We start from the raw sequence: 13,483 nt of genomic DNA, 5'->3' as shown, positions 1-13,483 counted from the left end.
CCCGGCGGGGCCCGGCCCGGCGTGCTGCTGAGGGGGAGTGTACCGCACCACACTGCACGCGGCAACGCCCACGCCCCGCCCCGCCGCGCCCCGCCGCGCCACGCCCCGACCAATGTCCATGCCGACATGCCAGGGTCCGTCCCTGTGCGATGCAGAGCGCGGCGCGCGGTTCAGTCAAACCCGTCGTCGTCGCGGTCCTCGGCGGCCGTCGTTACCTCGTCATCGCGGTCCTCGTCCTCGGCGCTGCTGGCCCCGCTGGCCGCCGCCACGGCCTCGTCGGCGCTGCCGTCGTCGCTGCGGCTCAGGGCGGCGTCCACGGACAGGTCGAAGCACACGTCCTCGTCGTCGGGGTCGTCGGCGCGCAACCGGCGGCGCACCACGAAGGGCTTCTTGGTGAGGGGCACGGCCTCCTCCTGGTCGGACGACGCGCCGGACGAGGCCAGGGACAGCGCCTTGCCGTTGGCGCCGTTGGCGAGGCGACCGGCGCCGCGGCGCGGTGGCGGCTGGCGGGGCCTCTTGAGGATGTTGTTGTTGAGGTTCTGGTGCGGCACGGCCAGCGTGCGCCGCGAGGGCAGCGCCGACTTCCTCGCGTCCAGGATCAGGTCCAGGCTGTCCGACTCCGGGGAGCCGACGGCGGACTCGGGGCTGGCGACTCTCTCCTTGGAGCTGGTGGCGGCGCGCGGCTGCAGGTGCGCCATGACGGCGTGGTGTCGCCTCGAGGGCGGCCTCCGGGGCCTCTAGGCCAGCACGGTGGCGTCTGGGAGGTCACCCAAGTCACCACGCGGAGTCATTGTCCTCCACGGAGACAAATATGTGGGTGTGCGGGGCCGGAGGAGCCAGAGCCAGAGGAGCCAGAGCCCCGGCGCGCCAGGCTGCGGCTCGCCCCGCCACGCCGTGCCCTTCCCAACTGGTCCGGCACTGGCGCGGCATCCTTGTCCCTCCCGCGGCGCGGCTGGAGCCGGCTGGAGCGAGACGCTGGAGCGAGACGCGGGAGAGGGGCCGGGGAGCCGCCTGACGCTCCTGCCCTGCCTGCCCGCCCTGCCCCTGGAACTGGCCCGCGGCCTCTGCCCCGGCCTCGGACTGGACTCGGCGACCTCTGACCCGCCGGCCCGCCGCTCACGCGCGTTCAATATGTAGCAGCGCTAAGAGCAGCACGCATCCATTGACCTCGCCGATGAACCCTCTCCGTCGACCGGAAGGCCGGCTGCGTGGGCAGCTGGACCGCGGCGCCGTTGTCCTGCCGCCGGCCGGCCCCACGGCCGAGTGGCCGCCGAGTGAGCCCTCGGGACAAGCCCCGCCGCACGTGGGCCACTTGTTGCACACAATCACACACACGCACTGCACTGGCACTTGACGCACTGCACTTGCACTGACGGGGTGGTCCTCCCCCAGCCCTCTTCCGCGACACTGCCACACTGTACACGGGGCCTCGACGCGACACTGTCCTGGCCGCGGGGCCGCGGGGCCGCGCTTCGAATCCGGTGTCGCCGCTGCACGCGCGTCGTCGTCGCTCGCTCCACGCGCCGCTCCGGCCAGGACATGAATGAGCTCGGCGTGCTGCCCACTCAGGGATTCGGCTGCCCCCCGCCCAACCCCGCCCCGCCCCGCCCCGCCCGCCTCACCTTCCCGACCCTGCCGTGCCAGCGCCGTGCCCCGGCGGCCCGCCCTGGCCTGCCCTGGCCTGCCAGGCATAAGCCTCCTTCCTCTGGTGGCCGCTGGGCGCGCGCCCGTCGCTGCAACTGGTCCCGGAGCCCCCCGCGGTCCCCCGCGGCCCGTCGTCCCCCGCCCCCTCGGACGTACCGCGGGCTGCGGGGCTGCGGGGCTGCGGCGCGGCCGTCCGCACGCCACCGCGGCCAAGGCGGCACGGCGCTGGCGGGGCTGGCGGGGCTGGCGGCCTAACCTAACCTCGGCCATCCGGCCCGGAGGCAGCCGGAGGCCGGACCGGGCTGGGCAGGCTGGAGGTGTCTCCCTCGTATCGCTTGCTTTTCTTTATTTACTTTTACGATTATTTTCTTATTCTGTCTCTATCGCTGCTCGCCGCCGAAGCCGGGCTTGGTGCGTCGCTCGGCGCGCTGCTTTGGCGCGCTGCTTTGGCGCGCTGCCTGCTGGAGCCTCGGCTGGAGCGGCTGGAGCGGCTGGAGCCTGCCCGGAGCTTGCCTGGCGGTAAGGACGGGTCGGGTCGGCCGGCCCGGTCGCTCTGCCCACACGGACTCGGCTCCCTTCGCCTCGCCTCTCTCCTCTCCTACGCCTCTTGCCGTCTCTCTCCCTCCTCTCTCTCTCTCTCTCTCTCGGCGAGTCGCGGCGTCGCGGCACAGCGCGGCGCGCGCGGGGCTTATCCGTCCGTATCCGCCCCGTGCCGCCCGTCTGGACCGCCGCGCCCCGCCCCGCCCCGCCCCGCCCCGCCCCGCGCCTCCGTGGCGCCAGGCCCTGGGCACGCGCCGCGCCTACCGCTCCAGGATCCTCGCCCGCTTTTCCAGAGACACCGCCCGCTTCTCCAGGAAGTGCACTTGCTTCTACGTACAGCGCGGGGATCGCCCGCTTCAGCTTTTCCAGCACACTGATTTCGAGACTTGTTCTCGTCGCTCAGTCTCTCTCGTGCCCATACTGGACGCCACATGAGTGCGAGAGAGACAGAGTGACGCAAACAGACTCTCGGAATGAGCCTGCAGGAAGTAGACTTGCTTCTCGGCTGGTACTCCTCCTCGAACGTACGGCGTGCCCCTCAGGACCTGGATCGAGTCCTGGACGCTGGAAGGTGTCCCGCAGTCGTTTTCGTCGGCCTGTCTCTCCCGCACCCATGGAGGGTCCCGCATAGGTTCGACAGAGACAGAGCGACGAAAACGACTCTCGGAATCAGTCTGCACTGCAGCCAGTGTGTCCCCGCATCACCCAGGGACGGGGAGGAGCCCGCCGAGCCCGGCTGCCAATGCAAGATTTGCATTCGTCCTATATGGCTGGAACTCCCTGCTGGAGTCTCCTGGAACGTTACGACTGCAGGCGGCTGGAGACTCGGCTGGAGAGTTGCGTTGCAGGCCGCACGGCCCGGCGGCCTGGGCCGGGACGGGGCCGGGACGCCCGGACGGTCGCCAATGGCGATGCGTGGGTGTCCACAACCCGTCGGCCGTGGCGCGGCGTGGCGTGGCGCTGGGGCAGGGTGCGCCGCGGCGAGGCAGGCGAGGACCAGGAGGGGGGGGGGGTCATTCCAGGTCCTGGAGGAGTCCTGCAGTGCAGGCCGCTCTGCCCGCCGGCCCCACCGCCGGATCTGCTCGCGCCGCACTCTCCATCTCCGTCGCTCTGCCTGCCGCGGGCCCACTGTGTGGCCCACTGTGAGGCGCACTGTGTGCCCCGCCGGCCACCAGCTGTCTCAACATTGTTGTGTTTTGTTCCGCCCCCGGCCCGGCCCGAGAGGCCGAGGGTCCTAAAGGTGAATGGGACGGTAAAGCCCCCACAAGGCGAGCCTCGGGCCGACCGGGTCGACGAGGCCGTGCGGCCGTGCGCGCTGCCAGCAACTGATTCAGAGAGTCGTTTTCGTCTCGTACTTTGGCACTTTTTAACGCGAACCCAGCGGGATTCTTTTCCGAGCGTCTCTCCCTCCTGTACTCCGCTATCAAAAAGCACGGCGGGTGGCGGGGTGGGGCGGCGGGGTGTTGAGGCGCTGCCGATAACGGCCACCGCGCCCCGCCCCGCCCCCAGCACACGGAAATTGTGACTGCTTCCGCGCTGTCATCATTTTGGCGTCATCACTTCTCCGAACGGCGCAGAAGGGTCAACCAACAACCAGCGAGCGGGCGGACCACAAAAGCAGCGGACGGACGGAAAATGACTGGGGATGAAAAATTCAGAGCGACCCGTTTCACGTCTCTCGCGCGTCCTGTTCCGATTCGCACGCTGCGAAAAGAACGGTCGCTCGCAGACGTTGCTAAGAAGTTTACACCGTCCATCGGGGTGACTTCCGCGAAACGTGGGACAACTGGAGAAATGATGCGCGATTCGTTCCATTCCTGCAGAGCTCAAAGCTGGTCATGAAGCTGCTGCTGGCAAAAGAGCAGATGAACATTTTGAAAAAGTTAGGTTAGTCTATTGCCAGTCGAAATCACCTCACGGTGCCGAAGTCGACGGCTTCGATGTAGCATAAAGAAGCACAACTGTGTTGGCCGACTATGTAGAAACGTACTTATAGCCTGTGAGTTGTCTCTCTCTCTCTCTCTCTCCTCTCTCTCTCTCTCTCTCTCTCCTTTTTGGGTGAGCCTGATGTGCTCCTTATCACCGCTGCAGTTCCTGGGCCTCGTGGGGCGGCGCGCGGAAGGGTGAGCGGATGGCGCTGGGAGAGGGAGGGGAGGGATGCTTTGTGGCGCGGGCAGATAGTCAAAGTACACGACACCTCCGAGGCGGTCGAGCCGCGCCGGCGGAGTTGCCGAGAGTTGCTCTGGTCGCTCCTTCTCCCTCGCACCTATACGGCACGCCTCACGAGTGCGAGAGAGACAGGGCGACGAAAACGACTCTCGGCGTCAGTCCGCAGGACGGCAGGACGGCGCGAGGACCACGAAAGGTGTCGCCACACTGTGAGGGGGCGGAAGTCTGCCTGACAACATTCTTTATGCCGACCCGGGGATAACGTTCGCGCGCATAAAGTATACAGCACAAGCCGAGCTGCAAAATCCACTTTCAACAAAATTCCCCCCCCTTTTTTTACAGTGAAGTTGCGATGCGGGAATTTCAATTGCAGGTAGTAAACCGAGTGACGCGCACTGTGCCTCCCACGCGACTCGGGGGCGCTACGCTCGCGAGGCAGGCGAATGTGGACGTGAATATGGATGCGATTTGCGGTGCACGAAGTGGACACGAAGTGCCTCGCCGCGAAGTGACCGGGCATCGCATTCGGAGATCGGGCGAGATCGGGCCGGCCGGGTCGGGTCGGGTTCCAATCGAATGCCGATGCAAATCCCCTGCTCCGTCCTCCCCGCCCGCCGCCCGGCTCCGCACAGTGGGCCAGAAGACCGGCGCCGGCGGCCAAAGCTCTAGACGCGCTTTCAGCTCCAGAGGCAGTAAACATGACTCGAACCGAGCGTATGACCCCACCAATGAATTCCTCGTTCGGAGAGCAATCCATTGGTAGGGCCACACGTTCGGTTCGAGTCCCATTTAGCGAATCTGGAGCTGGAAACGCGTCCGGGATTTCGACCGCCTCCACCGGTCTTCTGGCCCACTGTGCTCCCTCCGGAGGGAGAGCGAGACGGGAACAGGTTTCTGCTTTCTGGAGCGGTGCACCAGCGCCCCCTGCCGGCCGCGGCACGCACCACGCGCTGGAGCGGCGCGCGGAGAGACTCCCGCGCCGAGGTCCCTCCATGGTGCCGCCGCCCGCCGACGTGGAGTAGCGACGGCCGGTGGCGGCGCGAACGGGGCCGCAGTTTGAACGCCCTGGAGCCGGCGGAACGGACGGCGGACTACTGCCGACAGCGAGTACTCGCCACATTTGAATCAGCAACTAGAGAGACGAAACTACCGAACGAGAGCATTAATTTAGCGACAGGCACCACAATGTCCAAAAGCTCTACAGCAGAGACTGATCCTTGTCACGTTTCTAAAACGAACACTGCTTTCGTCTAGTGTCTCTCTCCCGCACTCTTAAGGCGATTCACGCGGCGTTTCGCACATGGGTGCGAGAGAGACAGAGTGACGAAACGCTCAAAACGGAAACCGTTTGCGCTGTTCGCGTCGCCCTTGCCCCGCGTCCACGTCATCCTCCCTCTTTCTCTCTCTGTTCCTCCTCCCCGGTTCTCCGGTCTCGCTGCCTCTCCCTCTCACTCGAGCACGCTCGTGCCGCCCCGGCCTGCCCCGGCCCCACTCGTCCTCCCCATGCCCGCGGGGCTCTCGGTGCTCTGGGCTCGTTTCCATTTTGCTTTTCTTTCTGCCTGCCGAGCCTGCCCTGCCTGCCGTGCCGAGGTTGGAGGGGAAGGAAAGAGAATCTGCGCGCGAAGACTCCAAGCCAGCCCGACCGGCCCTCCGCCCTCCACTCCCCCTCCCCTCCCCGCCCCGCGCGCGTTCCGATTTCAGAGCGCGTATAATCTTCAAACGCAACAATATCACCCACAAACTCTCAGCAGATTCGGGAGGAAGGAAAAGGAAGCGGGCGGCGGAGGAGACGGGGCGGGGCACTCCGGGAGGGTGCGGTGTGCGCACAGTGGGCCAGATGGACCGCTGGAGGCGGCTAAAATCCCGGAGTCGCCAAATGGGACTCGAACCGAACGTGTGACCCCACCAATGGATTGCTCTCCGAACGACGAGCAATCCATTGGTGGGGTCACGCGCTCGGTTCGAATCCTGTTTCGCGACTCTGGAGCTCAAAACGCGTCCAGAGTTTTGGCCGCCGGCGCCGATCTTCTGGCAAATCCACTGTGGGGCGGCCTTCTCTTCGCTTCCGGGAAACCCCGTCCGCGTCCGCCTAGGCAGTCCCGCCTGGCGGCACTGCATCCGGACGGCCTACCCTCCGGGCGCTTGTCTCCGTGCCGTCACCTCAACCACGTCCCGCGGAACCACATCGAGGCACAAACCGCCCCGAAATACAAAAAACAACTCGTCAGAGATACATTGAAAAAAAAAAACTGTGGCTCGTTGCATACGGACGCTCCCCTTCACAGCCACCCCCTCTTTACGTCGCGAGCGTCGTGCTCTTATTGTACCTGGTTACAGCACACGCGCAGCCCAGCGTCCATCACACACACACACACACACACACACACACACACACACATACACACACACACAGTGACGAGCGGGTCATTACACAGGAATCTGGGCAGGTCCACGCACACACGCTGCTGTCACGATACACGCGGCACGGCGCGGCGTGGCACGGCGCGCGGGTCCAGTCCGCTCATCTCTCTTATGATACACTCCCGTTGCCGGTGGACGAGGTGGACGTTTTAAACGCAGGCCGGCCGCCTGCCGCGCACGGCCCCGCCCCGCCCCGCCCCGCCCTGTCCAGGCCCCGCGCCCCGCGTCGAGCGGACCGAAGGGCATGTTCGGGAATCAACACTTCTTCTTCTGCTTGGCGGCGCTAGGCGGCGTGGTACACGCTGTAAGGCCGGACCGTCAGCAGGATCGCCGGCCGGTTCCGAACTCCGCTCTCTGTCTCTCTCGCACCCGCGCGGAGCCGCGGCGGCGCTGCTCGGAATCGGCGCGCAGGGCGTCGGGCAACGCCATGGCGGCCATTAGTCAGATAGGACGGCAGCCCACGTCTCCGCTTGACGCGCGGACGCCGAGTCGTTTCGTCGCTCTGTCTCTCTCGCACGCCAACGGAGCGCCCCGTGAGTGCGAGAGAGACGGAGCGACGGACGCCGTCTTCAGAGTGCCGTCGAATCGCTCAGGCCGAAAGCCAAAAGCGCCGCGCGGATCCTCCTCCAGAAAATCGCTGTCCAAACTTGAGAAAAATAAAAAGCCGTTCTGCCAATTCGCTGCACTCCGAGAGCAGCGCGAGTCTTCCGTGAAACTTTAATGCCGCCAGACGGGAGTGGCGGGCAAACCGTTTTCAAAAGTGTACTCATTAACGGAATATTCTGTTGAGAAAATATACATAAAACCCGCGCGCGTCGGGGTCGGGGCGGTCGGCCCCTGACAGACTGAGGGCCAGGTCAACTCGGGGGTAACTCGGGGTAACTCAGGGGTAACTCGGGGGTAACTCGGGGGTAACTCAAGGGGAAGTCGGGGGAACTCGGGGGGAACTCGGGGGGAAGTCGGGGGGAAGTCGGGGGGAACTCAGGGGCAAGTCGGGGGGAACTCGGGGGGAACTCGGGGGCAAGTCGGGGGGAACTCAGGGGTAACTCGGGGGCAAGTCGGGGGGAACTTGATCGACTCGCCCAAACACTAGAAATACGCTCCAAACTAGCACCGTTGCCTTTGTCTCGTTGCCCCGATTCTAAAAGTGCCCCTACTTGCCCCTCTAGCTCAGCGGTTCCCAACCTTGGGGTCGCGACCCCAAATGGGGTCGCGAAAAAATTTTGAGGGGTCGCGGCGAGGTGGCTGGGGTCGCCTGGGGTCGCGGTGGTTTCCCGGCTGGCCACACGCCGAGCACTGGCTGCTTAAATGCCGCAAAGTTGATCAAAACGGTCACAATGTGTGTAAAAGATCGTGTTTTGGGTCGACTTTAAGCATCCACTGCTTCTGATCTGAGGCGGTAAATCGCCCTCCCTCAACGGGCAATTGGTCTTTGGACCTTCCTTTTGCATGCCTTTGTTACGGAGTGCAATTATCTGCCTCAGTTTGGAAGCAGTACTGCCGCAAAGTTGGTCTAAACAGTCACAAATGTCTGTGAAAAATCGTGTTTTGAGCCGACTTTAAGCATCCACTGCGTCTGATCCGAGGCGGTAAATCGTCCTCCGTCAACGGTCAATTGGTCTTTAGACCTTCCTTTAGCATGCCTTTGTTACGGAGTGCGATTATCTGCCTTAGTTTGGGAGCAGTTTTGCCGCAAAGTTGATCAAAACGGTCACAAATGTCTGAAAAAATCGTGTTTTGATCAACTTTGTGGCAAAACTGCTCCCAAACTAAGGCAAATAATCGCACTCCGTAACAAAGGCATGCTAAAGGAAGGTCCAAAGACCAATTGCCCGTTGAGGGAGGGCGATTTACCGCCTCAGATCAGAAGCAGTGGATGCTTAAAGTCGACCCAAAACACGATCTTTTACACACATTGTGACCGTTTTGATCAACTTTGCGGCATTTAAGCAGCCAGTGCTCGGCGTGTGGGCCAGCCGGGAAACCACCGCGACCCCAGGCGACCCCAGCCACCTCGCCGCGACCCCTCAAAATTTTTTCGCGACCCGGGTCGCGACCCAGGTTGGGAACCGCTGAGCTAGAGGGGCAAGTAGGGGCACTTTTAGAATCGGGGCAACGAGAAAAAGGCAACGGTGCTAGTTTGGAGCGTATTTCTAGTGTTTGGGCGAGTCGGTCAAGTTCCTCCCGACTTGCCCCGAGTTACCCCTGAGTTCCCCCGACTTGCCCCTGAGTTTCCCCCGAGTTCCCCCCGACTTGCCCCTGAGTTCCCCCCGACTTCCCCCCGAGTTCCCCCCGACTTCCCCCCGAGTTCCCCCCGACTTCCCCCCGACTTCCCCCCGACTTCCCCTTGAGTTACCCCCGAGTTACCCCGAGTTACCCCGAGTTACCCCCGAGTTACCCCCGAGTTGACCTGGCCCTCAGTTTGTCAGGGGGGGCGGGGCGCCCCCGCAGGACTCTGGAGGTCCGCCGGCCGCCTGATTCCGACGAGTCGTTTCGTCGCCGTCTGTCTCTGTCGCACTCGTGGGGCGCTCCCGTAGGGGTGCGAGAGAGACAGAACGACTCCTCTGAATCGCTCGGCGGGACGGGAGATGAAACTCTCGGCCCTGGGTAAAGACCGCCGACCGGCCGGCGAGGCCTTCGCCAACCAGCCGCCCCGCCCCCTAGCGCCCTCCAGAAGAAACAGTCTATTCTTTATGTATTAATAATCATCCACCCTCCAAAGGACCGCGCCCCCTCCCCACCCCACCCATCTGTCACAGACTGCGGCCCTTCGAGCCTTATGGGTTTCAGCGACCCAGTCCCGCCACGCTAATAACAGATCGACCACAACAAAAGCAGGTACACGGTCAAAAAGATTGTTAGAAACTTCAACATGATTTGAATTAAACAAAAGTTTAGAAATTTCTGGTGTCGTGCGAAGTGGCCACGTTCAGTGAATTAGTCAGACGACCGTCGAGACGACAAAATAGTTGATGCGTTTCAAGCTTAAGAGTGGTTACAAGTGATTCGAGCCGAACGTATGTCCAACTGCGAACGCGTAAGACGTAAGACGAACGAGTGGAAACTTGCATGCAAACTATTTACTACGCTAACCTAGGTCGCCACCGCGAGCGTGCGGCGGCTCGGCGCGCGCAGCGCCATCTCGCGGCGACTCGCGGAACCTCGTCCGCGCGCGAGGCCAGTTTGAGCGGTGACACCACCACTGGATTGCTCTCCGAACGAGGAATCCATTGGTGGGGTCACACGTTCGGTTCGAGTCCAGTTTAGCGACTCTGCGAGATCAAAACGCGTCTAGACTTTTGGCCGCCTCCGCCGGTCTTCTGGCCAACCCACTGTGGCGCGGCGGCTGGATAACAAGTGCAGCAGGAAGAAAACAAGGAAGACAAAGAGCGAAAAATGTAAACGGAGTCGGAACGGAACGGGCGGACGGAGCGCGGCGGCGCGGCGTCGGTTATGGACGCCACGACGACCGACTTCACGGAGCGCAACCCGAGGCCTATGGCCTACAATTAGGCCCCGGAGAATAAAAGCTCCTCGTCTCGCGAAGTTGAAGTCGGACAATGTCGGCGAGGAGACGGACGCCACGGCACGCCACGGCACGGCACGGCGCGGCGCGGTCAGGTGGGGGAGGAGGCGAATGGCAACAACACGGCGCATCCTGTCCGAACCAACCGCCTGCTGACTCCGAAGAAACGTTTTCGTCGCTCCGTCTCTCTCGAACCCGTACAGGAGACGCCCCGAGAGTGTGACAGAGGCAGAGCGACGGTCCGCTTTCGGAACCAGGCGGCGGCAGTCAAACGGGGCAGCAGAGGGAGCGAGTGGGTGCGAAAGAGGAATGCCTAGGCGTCGCCAACGTGAGGCGCCGGTGCTCTCCTTCTCGGCAGCAGACTCATTCCGGAATCAGTCTGCTGCGGTATTTCGCGCAGACTTGGCGTCATGCTGTAACCAGTGCAACCTACCCAGAGCAGGGCGCCCTGCTGCTGCTGCTTCGGCGCCGGGAAGGCCTGCAAGGCCTGCAAGGCGGGCAATAGCGTCATCCCACCGCCGCTTACCTGCAACACGCAAGGAAAACACGCAGCGTTAGTGCAAAAAAGTCGTCGTCAAGGGCACGAGCAGGACAAAACACCGCACACACACACACACACACACACCTACACACACACACACAACACAACACACTGGCAAAAGTGTTATTCAAGGGCTTCCTTCGAGATCTATAACCGGACTGTTTACAAGTCGACTGCCCCCCACCCCTTTGCCCCGCCTTGCCCCCATCGAGTGGAGAGGCTAGTCAAACAAACCTCGTGCCTTGGAGGGCTTTCGAACTCGGCTTTCGGGGTCCCCGCCGAGTCGGCACGCCTAAGGGTAATCCCTTCAGACGCGTGCATCAATAGGCTCTGCCCGTCTTTCGCGAAGAAAAGGGTAAGACTGCTTTCTCAATGACAATGCCCGCCATTTTCTCTCTTTTTTCGCAATGTTGATTTTCCCCGACGGGGATTTTGCGCTACCGGGGTTGTTTCCCACAAGGCTCCTGCTCAACGACAATTAGAGCACAAAGCTCGCATCACACACACACACACGAACCCGGCGTGGCTTGTGGGCGGGGCCGGGGTCCTTAGCGGTAATGCATCACACTCGCAGCCGTATCTAAGCGACTGTATTATTGACCTGTCGATGCGAGCAACCCAGCAACCCCCCCCCCTTCCTCTCTAGTCAGCTGATCCGACCGTGCTGTGTGTGGGCGACCCCCGTGCCAGCTCGGTGCCAGGGTGCCAGCCTGCCCTGCCCCTCTGGCGGTCGGTCAGTCAGTCGGCACCGAACCGCCGCGGGCTTCACTCCCTCAGTCAGTCGCACAACCCTCATGCGGGACAGTCAAAACAAACCACGGTGTCTCTGTCAGTGGACCACAGATACTTCGCGCCAAAAAATTACAACCGAACGGTAAACATACGATTTTCTTGGAAAGGCCAGTGATGGTTTTTTGAAGATGCAAAGAGGCTCCCTCGAAGACAGCACCCAAAGACGAGTGGTCTTGCCCCTACATTTGCCATCACGGTGATCTTCAGCCTAGTGACCTCCATCATAACAATATAGAGTTCCCAAGCTATCAGCTAGAAAATTTCCGAGAGCGAGCAGTTTTGAAAGTGAGCGAAATGGATTGATTGTTGAGACTGACGGCTGATCAGCTGTAGATGTCACACTGATCATTGAGGGCATCTTAGTGATGACGTCAGGTCGGCGTCGATTCAGGGTTTCAATCTGGGGAAGCTAGGCCGTTTCACCCGGTTCGGGGTTCGGGGTTCGCCTAGCCGGCTGGTCTGGCCCGGGCGGCAGCGAGGACGTGAAGTAGACACAAATCAAGCCGGGCGTGCTTCCTCGCAACCAGCAATCTCATCTTCACAAAGGACTCATTACCTTGTATACGGTAGCCGGCTAGCAGGCAGTGCGGCCCATCCCCCCAACAAGGCCCTGCCCGGCCTGGCCTGCCCCATGCCCCGGCAGCACGTACGCCGGTAGCCCAAACAGGTTCAAGCGCGCTTTTGGCCCATATCTCCTGCTGCTGCTGTTGGCTGCTGTCGCTCCGACCGGCCGGAAGATTGTTTCTGTCTCTGTCGCACTCGCGGGGCGTTCCGCTCGGGTGCGAGAGAGACAGAGCGGCCCCTCGGAAGCAGGCCCGGCCCGGCCAGCGTGATTGTGATCCAAATTGTCGAAGAGCCGAACAAGTACGCGGCCGTGGTCCTAATTAATGATTAGTGCTGCAGCACGGGGCTGGAGCCTGCCTCGCTGGAGCCTCGCTGGAGCCTCGCTGGAGCACGCCGCCCCGTACGTGCCGCACGCACGGAGAAACCGGAGCGCATAAACATTGTCCAGCATTCGTCGCGGAGAAAAGGAAAAAGGCTTCCTTGAAAGGAAGATGAGGGCCTCACGCGGGATGGGATGACCTACGGGGCAATTATCTAAAACACCTTCGGAGACGCGGTATGTAAATACGGCGGGGGGGAAACTGATTTCGAAAATAAGCTAGAGATTGATTTGAAGAAAGACACGCGAACTATCAATACAGGGCGCAACTGCAGCGGCTGCTTGCAAAATGACCGAGAGGCACAGAACAGCATCAAAAATGATGTGCGCTGGGGACGCGCGGTTTGATTTTTGTTCTTGTTTTGAGATTTCTTTTTTTAAAATGACGGCAATAAGGCAGGGGGTCGGCGGCGTGCTCTGCTCTGGGCGTGGCCGGGTGGCCCAGGGCCGCCTGGAGTCTCCAGGACGGAGGGGCTGGAGAAGAAGCCCGGCCGGGCCTTAGGCCAGGCCTTGCCGGGCCCTGGCGAGCCGCCGCGGACGTGACACGCGGTTCGGAAGCCGCTCCGGGGCCGGTAACGAATCAATGGCGCAAACAACGTGCCTGCATGCCGCCAGGCCGCCTGCGGAGTAAACGCATGAACATGGTGCTGGAGCAGGAGTGATCCTCTGCCGATCCAGGCACGACCAGGTGACGACGGTAGCCGAGCGGCCGGCGTCTTGACACTGTAATGTGGGGCCTAGCGCCGCAGCCCGCGCAGCCCGGCCCAAGCATGGGGGTAAGGAATGGCCTGCCAGATAAAAATGTAAAGCTCGCCTTGGCGGTTCGCCCCGTGCCCGGTAGCTTCTCATACTTTGACAGCGGCTAGCCGAGGCGGCTAAGGACCGAGCCCCCAAACACCGCCACGGA

At 62.4% G+C, this 13,483-nt stretch overlaps 1 protein-coding gene across 1 annotated transcript in view; it reads right to left on the bottom strand.

The window, feature by feature from the left end:
• The window catches only part of LOC117646296 (transcription factor AP-2-epsilon), a 42,995-nt gene extending 42,297 nt beyond the window's left edge, over positions 1 to 698 (bottom strand). The window contains exon 1 of the mRNA XM_034387156.1: positions 216 to 698. Within this exon, the coding sequence (XP_034243047.1) occupies positions 216 to 698 (483 nt within the window). The remainder of the gene's footprint in view (positions 1 to 215) is intronic.
• Between the last annotated feature and the right edge of the window lie 12,785 nt (positions 699 to 13,483).

This window comes from Thrips palmi, unplaced genomic scaffold (genome assembly GCF_012932325.1).
Source record: "Thrips palmi isolate BJ-2018 unplaced genomic scaffold, TpBJ-2018v1 HiC_scaffold_19, whole genome shotgun sequence".
NCBI classification, from domain to species: Eukaryota; Metazoa; Arthropoda; class Insecta; order Thysanoptera; family Thripidae; genus Thrips; species Thrips palmi.
Note: the sequence above shows the minus strand (reverse complement) of the source record. Positions and strands in the feature narration are given on the sequence as shown.